Source organism: Pseudophryne corroboree, chromosome 8, assembly GCF_028390025.1.
Source record: "Pseudophryne corroboree isolate aPseCor3 chromosome 8, aPseCor3.hap2, whole genome shotgun sequence".
Taxonomy (NCBI): Eukaryota; Metazoa; Chordata; class Amphibia; order Anura; family Myobatrachidae; genus Pseudophryne; species Pseudophryne corroboree.
The window spans coordinates 7,971,130-7,990,560 of record NC_086451.1 but is presented as its reverse complement, the minus strand read 5'-3'; the positions used below and the strand labels follow the sequence as shown (position 1 = coordinate 7,990,560).

At 48.3% G+C, this 19,431-nt stretch overlaps 1 protein-coding gene across 1 annotated transcript; it reads right to left on the bottom strand.

Moving 5' to 3' along the window:
• Positions 1–2,397: 2,397 nt before the first annotated feature.
• On the bottom strand, positions 2,398–18,576 carry ARRDC1 (arrestin domain containing 1). The gene is made up of 8 exons (XM_063935866.1): positions 18,493–18,576; positions 18,200–18,310; positions 13,280–13,330; positions 12,710–12,864; positions 12,097–12,279; positions 6,167–6,343; positions 3,785–4,202; positions 2,398–2,884 (listed from the first exon to the last, which is right to left on the bottom strand). The coding sequence occupies exons 1-8, from the start codon at positions 18,536–18,538 to the stop codon at positions 2,826–2,828; spliced, it is 1,200 nt and encodes a 399-aa protein (XP_063791936.1). The 5' UTR covers positions 18,539–18,576; the 3' UTR covers positions 2,398–2,825.
• Positions 18,577–19,431: the final 855 nt, after the last annotated feature.

Below are 19,431 nucleotides of genomic sequence, written 5' to 3'. Positions count from 1 at the left end.
ATATAGACAGACCATAAATCAGAGTCTATAATACACAGGTGAAAGGATATATCCAGAACATTAATACTAAGTTTATTGTAATATTTTTATTGTCTGTGCATAGCCGGCCGGCATTTGAATATATATAATGTGCTTTTAGCGGAAATTGTTAATTAAGGAAAAATAAAATCCACATCAAATGTGAATAGCGCTTTCTCATTTTTTTGGTTTTTCCACTTGAAGACATTGGTAGAATTTCCAGTGTGGCATTCACTTCAGCGACCGTAATATCCATGCACCGGCCTCCACAGGTAACATTTCCATCTCTGACACGTGGCACCCCCACGATTTATACAAAGAAACCAAGTACAGGTTTGATAAGCGCCCCGCTTTTGGTCAGCTGAACGCGATCAAGGGTCCCATATTGAAGACCTAGGCAAAGATTCGGAAGGAATTCTGTCCGAGGGCTTTGAATTTTCAGAGTACGTTAATTTTCGGGTGGAACTAGGTTTCTGAGAAAGTGTCGCAGACTCCGAGTGGATACGCCATTTGTCCGAGTGAACGTAGCAAACAACCTCCAACACGGAGATGATTTAACAAACAACGTTCAGGAGGTTTGATAGCGAAATATCAGGAGGTATCACCTCCATGAAAACGCTGATATAGCCGATTGTAGGTTCTTTACGCAGTATTCACAGAAGGCAGAGGTCGGTGGGTCACCGGAAAGGATTTAGGGGGTCATTCCGAGGTGGTCAATCGCTAGCTATTTTTTGCAGCGCTGCGATCAGATAGCCGCCGCCTATCGGGGAGTGTATTTTCGCTTTGCAAGTGTGCGATCGCATGTGCAGCCGAGCGATACAAATAAAGTTTTACGCAGTTTCTGAGTAGAATTAAACTTACTCAGCCGCTGCAATCGCTTCAGCCTGTTCTTGCCTGGAATTGACGTCAGACACCCGCCCTGCAAACGCTTGGACACGCCTGCGTTTATCCAACCACTCCCAGAAAATGGTCACTTGACACCCACAAACGGCTTCTTCCTGTCAATCTCCTTGCGATCCGCTGTGCGAATGGATTCTTCGTAAAAGCCTTCGCTCAACAACGATCCGCTTTGTACCCATACGACGCGCCTGCGCATTGCGGTGCACACATGCGCAGTTCTGACCTTATCGCAGCAAAAAATCCTAGCGTGCGATCAGGGCGGGATGACCCCCTTAGATCAGAGCGGTAGAGAGAATGTGCCCCATTTCTGCCAACAAAGCTCTCAGCGTAGCTCGCAGTAATCCCAAAAGCAGCGGCACAACTCAAACCAGGTACTAGACCCTGGATATGAAGGAAATCCAGGATCAGAAACCAGCATTATATTGTAAGGTATCAAAAACACAACTCTCTGGCACCTTACACATGATTTGTGTTTTACTTCATTCACAAATATTTTTTAAAACTCCTTTCATAACTCTAATAAAAGCGGAAATAAAGGGGGTAATTCCAAGTTGATCGCAGCAGGATTTTTGATAGCAATTGGGCAAAACCATGTGCACTGCAGGGGAGGCAGATGTAACATGTGCAGAGAGAATTAGATTTGGGTGGGTTATTTTATTTCTGTGCAGGGTAAATACTGGCTGCTTTACTTTTACACTGCAATTTAGATTGCAGATTGAACTCACCACACCCAAATCTATTTCTCTCTGCACATGTTACATCTGCCTCCCTGCAGTGCACATGGTTTTGTCCAACTGCTAAAAAAATTTCCTGCGGCGATCAACTTGGAATTACCCCCAAAATATGGATCTCAAAAAATAAAGTATATTGTCACATTCATGTGTCAAACTGACAAAACTATATACTTATAGATCTTGAACAAATACAACCTTCAGCCCTAATTCCAAATGTAGATGTCTTTTATGTTAAGGATGTGCCGCAGCTTCGGACAGCAGCGACCGGACTTCCAGCGCCAGATTATATCCTCCACCATTATTCCATAGATGTCCCAAAAAAGACACGATCAGAGATATCGGGGCTTAGTTTTGAAGCACATCTTAAAAATAAAAGAAATTACCCCCAACACCCCTCCCCAAGCAAACAACATAGCGGTCATCATGTTTCTTACATGTCATATGTTATGTTAAACCAACAGCACTGGTCCCAGGAAAGTAATACTCAGTATTATTGTTTAATGTAATAAATGCCACCCAAAGCCGCAGAGTTACCCTTTAATGACGATGTAAATAGAACCCACAGTGGGCACTAAACCAGCCTGTACACATCTATAGGCCTTTCAGCTGTTTTACACCTGGCATGCGGAGACTTGTAGTTCCGTAGCTGGAGGAAAGACGGTAAAACAGGCTGATCCCATCCCTTGCGCAAAGATCACACAGGCGTATCTGTGCGCAGCAGAAACCGGAGACCTGTAACTCAACCGTCAGCTCAGTGTTTAATCAGCATTCACTTAAGAAGTTCAAAGGGAAATAATAAAATAAAACCATTTCGTAGCACATACTTGCAATCTGGTATTTGTATATATTTGTATATTTACATATATTTTAAAAGTTCAGTTTTAATAAGGCATCACAGGTGCTTAAAATACTATAACTTAAAGTCTTCTACAAATGTACAAGAGGTCCGGGGGTCTCTGCCGAAATAGGATCCAGCTGCAGCGCCGCCCCAGTTTATAAAAACTTGAAATTAAATTAAAAATTGCTCGGGTAAGGATTTCCAGTTACCTAAAATAGCAAAAATAAGGAAAAAATAAAATAAAAAAACCTCCCGCCATGAAAATAAAACGGTCCACGGAGCAGCCGGCCTAATGGCGGACTGTTCTTAATCCGAAGTCGCTGGGGGCGGAGCATTCAGTTGCCATTGCTGACTGTGGCCTCGTTGCAGCTCTGTTCGTACGACGGAGGAGCGTCTGCGGAGAAAACACATGCGTCAGTCATTTTGTGAAGTACGGTACATTTTTTTAGTGTGTTTTGTACCATATAGCAAGGGCCATAATAGAAAAGAATAAATCAGAATGAATAAAGCCCAAAAAAGGAGTTAAAAACTAAAAACAGTGTTCCCATGTGGGTTAATGGCGCACAGAATGTTATATATAGAGTTCATCTTTTAAAAGGGACCACAGGGGGCGCTATTTCTGTAATTTCCTGTGAAGCGCTTTGATGATTACCCAAAGATCACATAAATGTTTAATAAGGCCTCTGGCACATAAACTCTGCTTTATTTTGTCTATTTAAGGTAAAAAAAAAAAAAAAAATATCTACTTATTAAAGAGTTCTGTTTTCCCATTAATTTCCTGGCAGTATAGGGGACAGGATTTTGGGACATGTAAAAGTATTTAGGAACGCCTCACCCCCCAAACTGGGTACACAGGTCCCTCCTGGCCAGGAATATAAACAAGTTAGCAACTGCAGATTCTCTTTCCCAACATGGTCTGACTGCAGAACAATAGGAATTTATTCCAGAATGATCGATGGGCTCTGGCTACATGGTAATGTCACTGTACTGTAAAGCTTCTTCTTTCAGACATTGTATGTGTCATAATACTCTTATTGCCTGACGTGAGTAAACAAGCATGTAAGAGCTCTGAGCACCAGAGGGCGCTGCTGCTCCAGTCTACAGTGGACAGCGCTACGCTAAGTGGTGCTTGTACTTGAATGAAATACACCTATACAGTAACCGGGTTCTCTGTGCAGAATAAATGTCTGTATTCAGTGAAGGAAGGAAATGAGCAGATACTGTAATAGATAAGGAAAGCTGCATTTATCTCTGTCATCCCTGAACTGACAGACTGCTGCCGAGTTGCACTTACCATAAGGATACCCCCACGTGCTGTATTCTGGGGGTAAGATTAGCGTGCTGGCCGTGGGTACTGGAACAACTGCTCCGTCGGCATAGTAAGGGACGGTGGCCCCCGTAGACAGGCAGAGAGCAGGGCGGGAGGGAGAGCCCAGCGTTTCTGCGTCCTGTGAGTCCAGGAAATTGAGCTCGGGGGCGTAGCAGAACGGGGCGTTTGACTGCTGCTGCGAGTGGCACTTGGTGGGTATAGAGACATTGTCCATAGACTGGCTGCTGCTACACTGTTCATTGTCAGCAGGGGGCGCGGTGGGAACAACAGGGGCTGGGGCATGTGATATAGAATGTCTTAGGCTCAGGCGTGCCTGGCTCACTGGTATATTTCCAACGTAGATTGGTAATGTGACGGACAGCTCCGGGTTTTTAACGGTAACCTGCATGAGAAAAATAAAACAACAAAAGCACAGCTTAGTTACATAGTATAAACGCAACAATTCTGTTGGCCGAAGTAGTATCAATGACTGTGCAGCCTATCCCATAACTAGGAGCCAGTGACATCACTGAGAGTGTAGCCTATCCAGTCACTAGGAGCCAGTAACATCACTGAGAGTGCAGCCTATCCCGTCACTAGGAGCCAGTGACATCACTGAGAGTGCAGCCTATCCCGTCACTAGGAGCCAGTGACATCACTGAGAGTGCAGCCTATCCAGTCACTAGGAGCCAGTGACATCACTGAGAGTGCAGCCTATCCCGTCACTAGGAGCCAGCGACATCACTGAGAGTGCAGCCTATCCAGTCACTAGGAGCCAGTGACATCACAGAGAGCGCAGCCTATCCAGTCACTAGGAACCAGTGACATCATCAAGAGTGCAGCCTATCCAGTCAATAGGAGCCAGTGAGAGCACAGCCTATCCCGTCACTAGGAGCCAGTGACATCACTGAGAGCGCAGCCTATCCAGTCACTAGGAGCCAGTGGTATCACTGAGATCTAGAAGTTAGCGATAAAATGTCTATAAATAAATTTATATACCCTCAGATCTATGCATTAACAAATACATCCTACAATCATTGTGGTGTGCATAAACAGATAAGAGTGGACACGTGTTACAGAGAGATAATGAGCCGTACAAAGGCCGCTCTGTTTGGGGTGTGTGTGGAAAAGGTGCTTGATCGCATTCTGCATAACGGGGGAGGAAAAAGTCAATAGTACAGCGGCATCTCCACTCGTTAGAACAGCGCGGTAACTCGCCTTAGGTCAGACTGTGCTCAGAGTATCCGGCAGAATTATATTACTACAATCTTTACAAGACAAGACCCTAAATAATGAGAATGGGACCACTGCAATCTGATCTTCCTTTGGGGATTAGGAGGAATTAACAGTCTCTGCGTTATTCATAAATTCCACATAAAGAGCATTATATGGGAGTATAATACCTGAGCAAGCTAAAGCTTTGCACACACCTGTAACACTCAGGGAACTTTGCCCGTATAACGTCTGTCTGGACCCAGTCTCACCCTGAGGACATCATAACATGAGGCCGAATGTCAGACGCTCACAAGTCTCTAAGTGGCTGCATTTAAAACAAACACCCGAGTAAGACTGACTGGAGGAATCAGATGTAGGGGATTACGGGAGGCTGGATAGAAGAGAAAGGCCTGGGACGTTCCTCTTATCCTGGGCATAACGTAACTGCACCTCAGAGCGGCACAAAAGTCTGCAGACACTGGACACGCTCAGGAGGTTTCATCCTGCGCAGCAGCAATAATTCAGTTAGCGGAGATACAGCAGCCGCTCAGGACAGTCTCAGGGTGTGTTACTGCCGCTGTATTAGGTTACGGTTATTCCTGGAGGAACAGGTCTGACGTCCTCAGTGTTTGCACAGATTGAATCAGAGGACCTGTAAATTCCACAAATGCAATGAGCTGACTGTACAAGCTGTACAAGAAAGACCAGCTCTGGCGGGACGGAGATAACACTCCGGATCCAGGCAATGAACCCTTCCCTGCTAACAAGAGGATACTGTTACTCCACCCCAGGGCAGCTGCGCTGTGTGTATCCTGGCCAACCACCACCACAGGGTACGGATGTAAGCAGCGCAGCGTGACGCGTACAGGCGACTAACACCGAAGTCACCACAGTGCGCGGCTTATACCCACGCTTCTCCCAACAATACACATAGCCTACCAATATAGCAAAATATAGCTACAAAAAAAAAAAAAGACAAAAATTTCACCAACGCATTTTACCAACTCAAGACGAAAATCTTCTTCCAGTGCTGTTGGTCGCAAAGTCCCAGAGAAAGGGCCGCTATGCTTTTACCTAGCGGGCGTCCCCACTAAATTAACTGCCCTCTTTGTGTCATCAGTCAGCCTGTCAGCAACCAGCCGCAGTTCTCACCTGGAGGTAATAGTCTATTTGGATGAGGTTGCAGCCTTGCAGAATGGACTGGGGGAGGGCAGGCACTAGGATCTGCTCGTCCCAGACCGCGTGTTTCCAGGCCTTAACCGGGGCCCCTTCCACCTCCGCGATGGTCCGCAGGTCATAGATGCAACGTTTTGACCGGTACGCGACTTTCTGAGACAGAAAAAATAAGAATTTACTTACCGATAATTCTATTTCTCGGAGTCCGTAGTGGATGCTGGGGTTCCTGAAAGGACCATGGGGAATAGCGGCTCCGCAGGAGACAGGGCACAAAAAGTAAAGCTTTCCGATCAGGTGGTGTGCACTGGCTCCTCCCCCTATGACCCTCCTCCAAGCCTCAGTTAGGTACTGTGCCCCGACGAGCGTACACAATAAGGGAGGAATTTTGAATCCCGGGTAAGACTCATACCAGCCACACCAATCACACCGTACAACTTGTGATCAAACCCAGTTAACAGTATGATAACAGAGGAGCCTCTGAAAGATGGCTTCCTAAACAATAACCCGAATTAGTTAACAATAACTATGTACAATTATTGCAGATAATCCGCACTTGGGATGGGCGCCCAGCATCCACTACGGACTCCGAGAAATAGAATTATCGGTAAGTAAATTCTTATTTTCTCTATCGTCCTAGTGGATGCTGGGGTTCCTGAAAGGACCATGGGGATTATACCAAAGCTCCCAAACGGGCGGGAGAGTGCGGATGACTCTGTAGCACCGAATGAGAGAACTCCAGGTCCTCCTTAGCCAGAGTATCAAATTTGTAAAATTTTACAAACGTGTTCTCCCCTGACCACGTAGCTGCTCGGCAAAGTTGTAATGCCGAGACCCCTCGGGCAGCCGCCCAAGATGAGCCCACCTTCCTTGTGGAGTGGGCCTTTACAGATTTAGGCTGTGGCAGGCCTGCCACAGAATGTGCAAGTTGGATTGTGCTACAGATCCAACGAGCAATCGTCTGCTTAGACGCAGGAGCACCCATCTTGTTGGGTGCATACAATATAAACAACGAGTCAGATTTTCTGACTCCAGCTGTCCTTGCAATATATATTTTTAATGCTCTGACAACGTCCAGTAACTTGGAGTCCTCCAAGTCACTTGTAGCCGCAGGCACTACAATAGGCTGGTTCAGATGAAATGCTGACACCACCTTAGGGAGAAAATGCGGACGAGTCCGCAGTTCTGCCCTGTCCGAATGGAAAATCAGATATGGGCTTTTGTAAGATAAAGCTGCCAGTTCTGACACTCTCCTGGCCGAAGCCAGGGCTAGTAACATGGTCACTTTCCATGTGAGATATTTTAAATCCACCTTTTTTAGTGGTTCAAACCAATGAGATTTTAGAAATTCCAAAACCACATTGAGATCCCACGGTGCCACTGGAGGCACCACAGGAGGCTGTATATGCAGCACTCCCTTAACAAAAGTCTGGACTTCAGGAACTGAAGCCAATTCTTTTTGAAAGAAAATCGACAGGGCCGAAATTTGAACCTTAATAGATCCCAATTTGAGACCCATAGACAATCCTGATTGCAGGAAATGTAGGAATCGACCCAGTTGAAATTCCTCCGTCGGAGCACTCCGATCCTCGCACCACGCAACATATCTTCGCCAAATGCGGTGATAGTGTTGCACGGTTACTTCCTTCCTTGCTTTAATCAAAGTAGGAATGACTTCTTCCGGCATGCCTTTTTCCTTTAGGATCCGGCGTTCAACCGCCATGCCGTCAAACGCAGCCGCGGTAAGTCTTGAAACAGACAGGGACCCTGCTGAAGCAAGTCCCTCCTTAGAGGTAGAGGCCACGGATCTTCCGTGATCATCTCTTGAAGTTCCGGGTACCAAGTCCTTCTTGGCCAATCCGGAACCACTAGTATCGTTCTTACGCCTCTTTGCCGTATAATTCTCAATACTTTTGGTATGAGAGGCAGAGGAGGAAACACATACACCGACTGGTACACCCAAGGCGTTACCAGCGCGTCCACAGCTATTGCCTGCGGATCTCTTGACCTGGCGCAATACCTGTCCAGTTTTTTGTTGAGGCGAGACGCCATCATGTCCACCATTGGTCTTTCCCAACGGGTTACCAGCATGTGGAAGACTTCCGGATGAAGTCCCCACTCTCCCGGGTGAAGGTCGTGTCTGCTGAGGAAGTCTGCTTCCCAGTTGTCCACTCCCGGGATGAACACTGCTGACAGTGCTATCACATGATTCTCTGCCCAGCGAAGAATCCTTGCAGCTTCTGCCATTGCACTCCTGCTTCTTGTGCCGCCCTGTCTGTTTACATGGGCGACTGCCGTGATGTTGTCCGACTGGATCAACACCGGTTTTCCTTGAAGCAGAGGTTCTGCCTGGCTTAGAGCATTGTAGATTGCTCTTAGTTCCAGAATGTTTATGTGAAGAGACGTTTCCAGGCTCGTCCACACTCCCTGGAAGTTTCTTCCTTGTGTGACTGCTCCCCAGCCTCTCAGGCTGGCGTCCGTGGTCACCAGGATCCAATCCTGTATGCCGAATCTGCGGCCCTCCAATAGATGAGCACTCTGCAACCACCACAGAAGAGATACCCTTGTCCTTGGAGACAGGGTTATCCGCTGGTGCATCTGAAGATGCGACCCTGACCATTTGTCCAACAGATCCCTCTGGAAAATTCGTGCATGGAATCTGCCGAATGGAATTGCTTCGTAAGAAGCCACCATTTTTCCCAGGACTCTTGTGCATTGATGTACAGACACCTTTCCTGGTTTTAGGAGGTTCCTGACAAGCTCGGATAACTCCTTGGCTTTTTCCTCCGGGAGAAAAACCTTTTTCTGAACCGTGTCCAGAATCATCCCTAGGAACAGCAGACGAGTTGTCGGCATTAACTGGGATTTTGGAATATTCAGAATCCAGCCGTGCTGTTTTAGCCCTTCTTGAGACAGTGCTAATCCCCTCTCTAGCTGTTCTCTGGACCTTGCCCTTATTAGGAGATCGTCCAAGTATGGGATAATTAATACGCCTTTTCTTCGAAGAAGAATCATCATCTCGGCCATTACCTTTGTAAAGACCCGAGGTGCCGTGGACAATCCGAACGGCAGCGTCTGAAACTGATAGTGACAGTTTTGTACAACGAACCTGAGGTACCCCTGGTGTGAGGGGTAAATTGGAACGTGGAGGTACGCATCCTTGATGTCCAAGGACACCATAAAGTCCCCTTCTTCCAGGTTCGCTATCACTGCTCTGAGTGACTCCATTTTGAACTTCAACTTCTTTATGTACAGGTTCAAGGACTTCAGATTTAGAATAGGTCTTACCGAGCCGTCCGGCTTCGGTACCACAAATAGAGTGGAATAATACCCCTTTCCCTGTTGTAGAAGAGGTACCTTGACTATCACCTGCTGAGAGTACAGCTTGTGAATGGCTTCCAAAACCGTCTCCCTTTCTGAGGGGGACGTTGGTAAAGCAGACTTCAGGAAACGGCGAGGCGGATCTGTCTCTAGTTCCAACCTGTACCCCTGAGATATTATCTGCAGGATCCAGGGATCTACCTGCGAGTGAGCCCACTGCGCGCTGAAATTCTTGAGACGACCGCCCACCGCCCCCGAGTCCGCTTGAGAAGCCCCAGCGTCATGCTGAGGCTTTTGTAGAAGCGGGGGAGGGCTTCTGTTCCTGGGAAGGAGCTGCCTGTTGGTGTCTCTTCCCCCTTCCTCTGCCTCGTGGCAGATATGAATATCCCTTTGCTCTCTTGTTTTTAAAGGAACGAAAGGGCTGCGGTTGAAAAGTCGGTGTCTTTTTCTGTTGGGGAGTGACTTGAGGTAAAAAGGTGGATTTCCCGGCTGTAGCCGTGGCCACCAAATCTGATAGACCGACTCCAAATAACTCCTCCCCTTTATACGGCAAAACTTCCATATGCCGTTTTGAGTCCGCATCGCCTGACCACTGTCGCGTCCATAAACTTCTTCTGGCCGAAATGGACATAGCACTTACCCGTGATGCCAGTGTGCAGATATCCCTCTGTGCATCACGCATATAAAGAAATGCATCCTTTATTTGCTCTAAAGACAGTAAAACATTGTCCCTATCCAGGGTATCAATATTTTCAATCAGGGACTCTGACCAAGCTACCCCAGCACTGCACATCCAGGCTGTCGCTATAGCTGGTCGTAGTATAACACCTGTATGTGTGTATATACTTTTTTGGATATTTTCCATCCTCCTATCTGCTGGATCTTTAAGTGCGGCCGTCTCAGGAGAGGGTAACGCCACTTGTTTAGATAAGCGTGTGAGCGCCTTGTCCACCCTAGGAGGTGTTTCCCAGCGCGCCCTAACCTCTGACGGGAAAGGGTATAAAGCTAATAACTTCTTTGAAATTAGCATCTTTTTATCGGGGGCAACCCACGCTTCACCACATACATCATTTAGTTCTTCTGATTCGGGAAAAACTACGGGTAGTTTTTTCACACCCCACATAATACCCTGTTTAGTGGTACCTGTAGTATCAGCTAAATGTAACGCCTCCTTCATTGCCAAAATCATATAACGTGTGGCCCTACTGGAAAATACGGTTGATTCGTCACCGTCGCCACTGGAATCAGTGCCTGTGTCTGGGTCTGTGTCGATTGACTGAGGCAAAGGGCGTTTTACAGCCCCTGACGGTGTTTGAGGCGCCTGGACAGGCACTAACTGATTGTCCGGCCGTCTCATGTCGTCAAACGACTGCTTTAGCGTGTTGACACTATCCCGTAATTCCATAAATAAAGGCATCCATTCTGGTGTCGACCCCCTAGGAGGTGACATCCCCATATTTGGCAATTGCTCCGCCTCCACACCAATATCGTCCTCATACATGTCGACACACACGTACCGACACACAGCAGACACACAGGGAATGCTCTTAACGAAGACAGGACCCCACTAGCCCTTTGGGGAGACAGAGGGAGAGTTTGCCAGCACACACCAAAAGCGCTATATATGACAGGGATAGCCTTATAATAAGTGCTCCCTGTATAGCTGCTTTTATAATATAATTTTTGCCACTATTTTGCCCCCCCTCTCTTGTTTTACCCTGTTTCTGTAGTGCAGTGCAGGGGAGAGACCTGGGAGCCGTCCTGACCAGCGGAGCTGTGTAAGGAAAATGGCGCTGTGTGCTGAGGAGATAGGCCCCGCCCCTTTTCCGGCGGGCTCGTCTCCCGCTCTTTAGTGTATTCTGGCAGGGGTTAAATATCTCCATATAGCCCCCGGAGGCTATATGTGAGGTATTTTTAGCCAAAAAAGGTTTTCATTTGCCTCCCAGGGCGCCCCCCTCCCAGCGCCCTGCACCCTCAGTGACTGCCGTGTGAAGTGTGCTGAGAGGAAAATGGCGCACAGCTGCAGTGCTGTGCGCTACCTTTAGAAGACTGAGGAGTCTTCTGCCGCCGATTCTGGACCTCTTCATGTTTCAGCATCTGCAAGGGGGCCGGCGGCGAGGCTCCGGTGACCATCCAGGCTGTACCTGTGATCGTCCCTCTGGAGCTGATGTCCAGTAGCCAAGAAGCCAATCCATCCTGCACGCAGGTGAGTTCACTTCTTCTCCCCTAAGTCCCTCGTTGCAGTGATCCTGTTGCCAGCAGGACTCACTGTAAAATAAAAAACCTAAGCTAAACTTTCTCTAAGCAGCTCTTTAGGAGAGCCACCTAGATTGCACCCTTCTCGGCCGGGCACAAAAATCTAACTGAGGCTTGGAGGAGGGTCATAGGGGGAGGAGCCAGTGCACACCACCTGATCGGAAAGCTTTACTTTTTGTGCCCTGTCTCCTGCGGAGCCGCTATTCCCCATGGTCCTTTCAGGAACCCCAGCATCCACTAGGACGATAGAGAAAGAAAAGCGTAAGGCCGGAGATGAGTTAGCAGAACATTTCCAGTTGACTCCAATCTCCAGCAGTTACCGGTCCTCTCACCTGGATAAGACACGCCATGATCGTTCCCGTATCCCGGCCTGACTTGTTCTCTACCTCGGTGTGGATTTTGATTGCCTGTCCCACCACGTAACCCCTCAGGTCAGAGGTCACACTTAGCAGCAGCTGACCAGATTTCACCAGCTTGTAGTTGAACTTCTTCGTGGCGGACGCACAGCTGAGTTGCTGAAGAAACAGGAATGGACGTTAAGTCACCCTGAAATTTCACTGTCTTGCCTTTGTGACAGTCACTTTCAGACAAAATGTTATTGGCTTCTACACGCCCTCCTGCAACTTTTATTAAGCATTTCTTGATCACTTAATTTCATGCCTTTCAGCCATGTCCTGTATGAACAGTTATTTTTGGTGGCCTCAACTTTGCATGGGTCAGCAATATAACTGTACAGTACCTTAAGCTGTATTCCCATAGGAAAGTGAAATAGTAAATTCTGTCTGATGACACGTTTGGCTGAAAAGCACAGAACACAGACGAATACAAGAATGTTTTTAGTAAAAGTTACAAGAGGGCTTGTACAAGTCAGCAGAAGTCATCTGAACAGAACAACCCCCCCTTCCCTTCCTCCAATGCAGATTTGACCAGCAGCAAGAAACCCACCTCTATGTCGGGTATTTCATTCAGGTCCAGGGGTCTCAAGATGTAGAAGGGTTTACTGCTTTTGTAGTCCTTGGAGAGTTTCCGTGTTTCTATGACCGCCTTAACTTGATGCATCACCTTGCCAAACGGCCCCTCGAAAGAGGTTGGTGAGGACGCTGAACAGAAAGTACAGTTGGCATCGTCAGCGAGCACTTAAATCATACTATTCCCATATATTCCAGGCCGCTAAATTACAGGATTACCCAACATAAAAAATAAATCTATATATAGGACATCCCCCAAACCCGAGTGTTTCTGAGATAAAAGGCCCGGGAATTATCTAGACAGACAAAAGCCATAACCCAGGGGACAAGGTGGGACCCCAAGCTCTGCTACTTACAGGAGATAATAAAGTAATACAAAATAATATAATATAATAAAGACTATAAAGTTAAAAAAATAAACATTTCAAAGAGGAATTTTAACTATTAGTTCAATGACAATGTAAATGGAGAACAAGACGCGGCGGTATTTACATCCTACTAAATGGTTAATGTCTGGAATCTGAGAGCCGCCCTCCCATTACATTACCTGGCAGCAGAAACTGGAAGGGGAAGGTGTGTTCTCCGGGCTGGAGCGTTCCTGAAAGACAGCGTTTCAAAGTTTATTTACACTGCAGCCAGAGAGCGAAACTCATCACGCAGGTCCACAATAACACGTACTCAACACAAAGCTGGGGGGTTTATGGTTTGGGGCTGGATAATCTAGTCTCCTATCTAGGGCGCAGAGAACCCCCCCTCCTTCCCGGGAATACGGTCACCCATTTTTGTGTTTTTGAAAAAACTGATGGGTTGGGGGCGGAAAGCGAATCCAAATTTCCTGATGATGCCTCTACAGGGTTATACGTCAGTTCTGATAACATTATTATTTCTGGACAAAGCTTTAATGTTAACACAGAAAGGAGATTTTATGAAGTCTGGGCATACACCGTAATACGTATCACGGGGGCATCTGGGAAAACAGGAGAGAAAACAGTAACCCACGGCAACAGAATTTTCTACAAGAAAGCGGAGGCTTGATTGACGGCTGGTCACCGCTTAGGGTTATTAGAAATTTGTGCAGGAACAGAAAAACATCACATCTAATACGGATCCCGTATGGCGAGGTGTTTTTTTTTGTTTGTTTTTTCCAAGAAAAGAAGCGCAGTGGGCGGGGGAATGTATTGATTCAATCTCCGCTTCAAATGAAATAAAAAAAAAAGAAACCAAACAAATCTATAGCAAAGCTGCAGAGCGTCTCCCCCCGGGAATGTGTAACGTTCAGGTGTTTAGGTGGCTGCAGGATGGACAGCGCTGCGTCAATGGCGAAACAGATGGGACTCGGGCCACTCCAAACCTCTTGTGTGGAGGACGTGACCTTTACAGTTCCACACCACTCTCCGGGAAAAGGCCCAGCTGCGGATAATCTCATTACACACAATGTGCGTACTATAAAGTACTAGCCTGTAAACAGAATGACTGTAACGGTCAGGACAGGCCGCTGCTCTCTGAAGGATAGACCCAGAGTGTGGCGTATAGGGGCAAATTAAGCCTACCAGGGTCAGCAGGAACCAGGTTCCCTTACTGTCCTGTATGCCAGTTTCCTGTGTGCCCGCTGAGACATAATTCAGCAGCGTAAAGTCACTGGAACCAGCAGCTATGGCATAGGGTCTGTGGTTACAGCCAAAGTCTGTGCCATGGGGCACCCGCAATGTAACTAATCCAGCAGTCTGTGCCATGGGGCACCCGAAATGTATCTAATCCAACAGTCTGTGCCACGGGGCACCCACAAGGCGGCTAATCCCACAGTCTGTGCCATGGGGCACTCGCAATGTAGCTAATCCCGCAATCTGTGCGACGGGGCACCCGCAATGTGGCTAAACCCAAAGTCTGCGCCATGGGGCACCCGCAATGTGGATGATCCCACAGTCTGTACCACGGGGCACCCGCAATGTGGCTAATCCCACAGTCTGTGCCATGGGGCACCCGCAATGTATCTAATCCCACAGTCTGCACCATGGGGCACCCACAATGTGGCTAATCCCAGAGTCTGTGCCATGAGGCACCTGCAATGTAACTAATCCAACAGTATGTGCCATGGGGCACCCGCAATGTGGCTAATCCCATAGTCTGCGCCATGGGGCACCCGCAATGTGGCTAATCCCATAGTCTGTGCCATGGGGCACCCGCAATGTGGCTAATCCCATAGTCTGCACCATGGGGCACCCACAATGTGGCTAATCCCAGAGTCTGTGCCATGAGGCACCTGCAATGTAACTAATCCAACAGTATGTGCCATGGGGCACCCGCAATGTGGCTAATCCCATAGTCTGCACCATGGGGCACCCGCAATGTGGATGATCCCACAATCTGTACCATGGGGCACCTGCAATGTATCTAATCCCACAGTCTTCACCATGGGGCACCCGCAACGTGGCTAATCCCAGAGTCTGTGCCATGGGTCACCCGCAATGTAACTAATCCCACAGTCTGCGCCATGGGGCACCCGCAATGTAACTAATCCCACAGTCTGCGCCATGGGGCACCCGCAATGTAACTAATCCCACAGTCTGTGCCATGGGGCACCCGCAATGTAACTAATCCCACAGTCTGTGCCATGGGGCACCCGCAATGTGGCTAATCCCATAGTCTGTGCCATGGGGCACCCGCAATGTGGCTAATCCCATAGTCTGTGCCATGGGGCACCGGCAATGTAACTAATCCCATAGTCTGTACCATGGGGCACCCGCAACGTGGCTAATCCCAGAGTCTGTGCCATGGGGCACCCGCAATGTAACTAATCCCACAGTCTGCGCCATGGGGCACCCGCAATGTGGCTAATCCCATAGTCTGTGCCATGGGGCACCCGCAATGTGGCTAATCCCATAGTCTGTGCCATGGGGCACCCGCAACGTGGCTAATCCCAGAGTCTGTGCCATGGGGCACCCGCAATGTAACTAATCCCACAGTCTGCGCCATGGGGCACCCGCAATGTAACTAATCCCACAGTCTGCGCCATGGGGCACCCGCAATGTGGCTAATCCCATAGTCTGTGCCATGGGGCACCCGCAATGTGGCTAATCCCACAGTCTGCGCCACGGGGCACTCGCAATACGGCTAATCCCACAGTCTGTGCCACGGGGCACCCGCAATGTAACTAATCCCACAGTCTGCGCCATGGGGCACCCGCAATGTGGCTAATCCCACAGTCTGCGCCATGGGGCACCGGCAATGTAACTAATCCCACAGTCTGCGCCATGGGGCACCCGCAATGTATCTAATCCCACAGTCTGCGCCACGGGGCACCCGCAATGCGGCTAATCCCACAGTATGCGCCATGGGGCACCCGCAATGTATCTAATCCCACAGTCTGTGCCATGGGGTGAGGGGACATTACTCCATATGTTCACCCACAGCAGCCTAATCTATGGACTCCCTTTACTCAGAAATAAACACAACATACAGATTTATTTCTATGTGATTTTATGCTATTTCAGCATTTTATCATTATACGCTGTTTTTCGGACTAAACCGCATTTTGCTTAGACATGTTCTTACTACACCCGTAGCGTCAGATAAATCCACAGCGCTGTCCTCTCGCGTTTCTTTGCTCCACATTTGGCGATCGCCGCCTGTGCTCGGAGCGAGCCAGGTTACTTGCTCACACAATGAAGTCATACTGCCCTGATCTTATATGTAGCATAACTGCATTAGGTGGGGCACACAAATATGACCCGGCAGCGACCATTAGCCCCGGCCTCTGTAATGCGTTGGGAGCGGCCACACGCTCAGATCTCCTCTTCATCCGGCTCTTGCTAAATTTAGATTGTTTCTTCTTTAATACAACAAGAAAAGGAGAAGCTGCTTTGCATTGGCCATTTGCATATTCTCCTGGATGGTAATCTGTACCCCCTGCAGGATTAGGACAGGATTGCTATGGTAAACACGCCAATTTTAAACAGTCCCAATTTGCATTTTCAGTGCAGCTGACGTACGGTAACTACAGACACACTGCTGTGGACAGGGAATGACGTCCAAGCCCCCTACACATACCGATACTATGGCGTGTGAAGCTGCTCTGTGACTAGAAGGATTCTGGCCCTCATTCCGAGTTGATCGCTCGCTAGCTGCTTTTAGCAGCCGTGCAAACGCTATGCCGCCGCCCTCTGGGAGTGTATCTCAGTTTAGCAGAAGTGCAAACGAAAGGATCGCAGAGTGGCTACAAAAAAAGATTGTGTCGTTTCAGAGTAGCTCCAGACCTACTCCTAGCTAGCGATCACTTCACACTGTTTAGTTCCTGTTTTGACGTCACGAACACGCCCTGCGTTCGGCCAGCCACGCCTGCGTTTCCCCAGGCACGCCCGCGTTTTTACACACACTCCCCGAAAACGGTCAGTTACCACCCAGAAACACCCACTTCCTGTCAATCACTCTGCGGCCAGCAGTGCGATTGAAAAGCGGCGCTAGACTGTGTGAAACTGCATCGGCTGTTGTGAAAGTACGTCGCGTGCGCATTGCGCCGCATGCACAGAAGTGCCGCTTTTTTACCTAATCGCTGCGAACGAAAACAGCTAGCGAACAACTCGGAATGACCACCTCTGTACGGGGAGAGAGAAGTCGTCGCAGTGACAGCGGGATGCAAACCGGTGTCGCTCAGTAAACATTATCTTTAGATGGAATGGGTTTGTTGAGTCGCCCCTATTTCGGTCGACCACTATTGGTCGACAAATTAAAAATGATGACATGGTCGGCAGATCGACATGGAACAAGGTAGACATGATTTTATTTTATTTTTTGGTGCCGTTTTTTTTCGTAAAGTGACCGGGAACCCCAATTAGTGCACCGTGTCCCCTCACATGGCTTCTTTGCTCACCATGCATAGGGCAAGATCCGCTGCGCTCGGCAGAGTTTACTATTCCCAATCGCTGTCCACGTGGATCGTAAAGTATGAAAAAGTTTTTTTTAAAAAGTGAAAAACTCACGTCGACCTTTTCATGTGTCAACCTTTGCCATGTCCACCTAATGCATGTCAACCAATAGGTCGACACTCAATAGGTCGACCACTACGTAAGGTCGACCTATGGGCCATGTCCCCTTTAGACTGTAAGCTGTCACGAGCAGGGCCCTCTGCCCTCATGTGTTTTTCCTTCCCTCACTCCTCCTCCTCAATGCCAACAATAGCACCTAACCCTTGGGTCCAGCCACCCCGCCGCTTATTTAAGTATTGTGATGGCTGCTGCAGCCATGTTTATACCATGTTCTGCAATCTTCTGTTCTGCAAGTCACTTTTATTTTATTTGTTCAAACTGTTTCCTGGTTATTGGCTCTGTGAGGCGCTGCAGACCCCTTATGGCGCCATATAAATAAAGGATAATAATAATATTAAATAAACTAAAAAGAACTTTCAGTCAGCGTTAATCATCAACTGGTTCTAGTTCCGAAAAGAAAAACCACCTGGATCCCGTGGATTTACCTTTGTCGGCCAGTGAGAACGTTCCGTTGAAGTACTGCTCTTCCACGTTCCATGACGTCTCGTTGACCTTGTTGGACACCCCACACGACCCCACGCAGTTCACCTTGATGGCTGGTGAGAAGGAAGGAGAACAGGGCTGACATATGACTCACTGCTTATCTCACACACACATAATCCAGTTCCTTGTAGACGTGCGGGAAATGAAGCTAAGGGTGAGCAGGACTGACAGAGAACATCATTGTGTGGATCAGCTCGTTACCGACGTCGTGTGAGAGAATGAACGGCCAAGTCACCTGTTCCACTCGTGGTGGAGGAGATGGTAATACTGCAGAACGCCATCTACTATAGGTTACACGTCTTACGCTCCTCATCCAGTATACGGGCTGCACTCCTTCCCTCAGGTATACTGGTGTTATTGGGGCCCCATGTAGATATCTCTATTGCCATCTGAAACCCAATAAGAGTATCGATAAAGCCTCAAACTCCTTTTTCGGACCCCACAAAGCAAAAGCAGTTCTAGGGGCCTACTGCCGTGTATCCTGTAACCGGGACTGGCTAGGAAAATAGGGACGTATGAGCGCCCTGGTTTCTGGATTTGCAGGGTTCACCTTTCTTGTACTATTACTTTTCTGTAAAGCACCGGCTACGTTACTGCGTTCTGCTTACAGGCATCGTACAGATGCGTCCTGGAACATTTAGCCTCAATACGCCATGCAGCGCGAGATGCTCCCTAACGACGGGTCCCGTGCAACTCTGTACGGTCGGGCGTCTTTTTCTGCACGAGGAGACTGCGCTGATTAATGCGATATATGACATCTGTATACCGTGTGTGACTGAGGCTGTACACGGAGCAGAACAGGACGTGTATTGGAGAACAGCTGCGGCTGCTGCATTGTAGCACTTCGTATACAGATTCAGTCTCAGTCGCACAGAATATACAAGTTACGCAGCACAGTCTCCTGGTGCGTGCTAGTTGTATTGCGTTGCGACTATGACGCATTTTCAGCAAAAAAAGATGCTAAAAGAGTCACACGCAATCTGGCGCGCCAAGAGGGGCTGTTTGGCGTGACTGCAGCAAAGATGTATGAGGACATATCGGTAACGGCCTAACCAGGTTGTCCGGCTAGACCTAGCAGCTGTCACCCATGCAGGCGGCCAGCTGAGCAAACCTCAGCTTACTCAGCTAGCCGTCGCAGGGCGCCTTGCGAGGACAGGAAGATTGCGACCAGAGA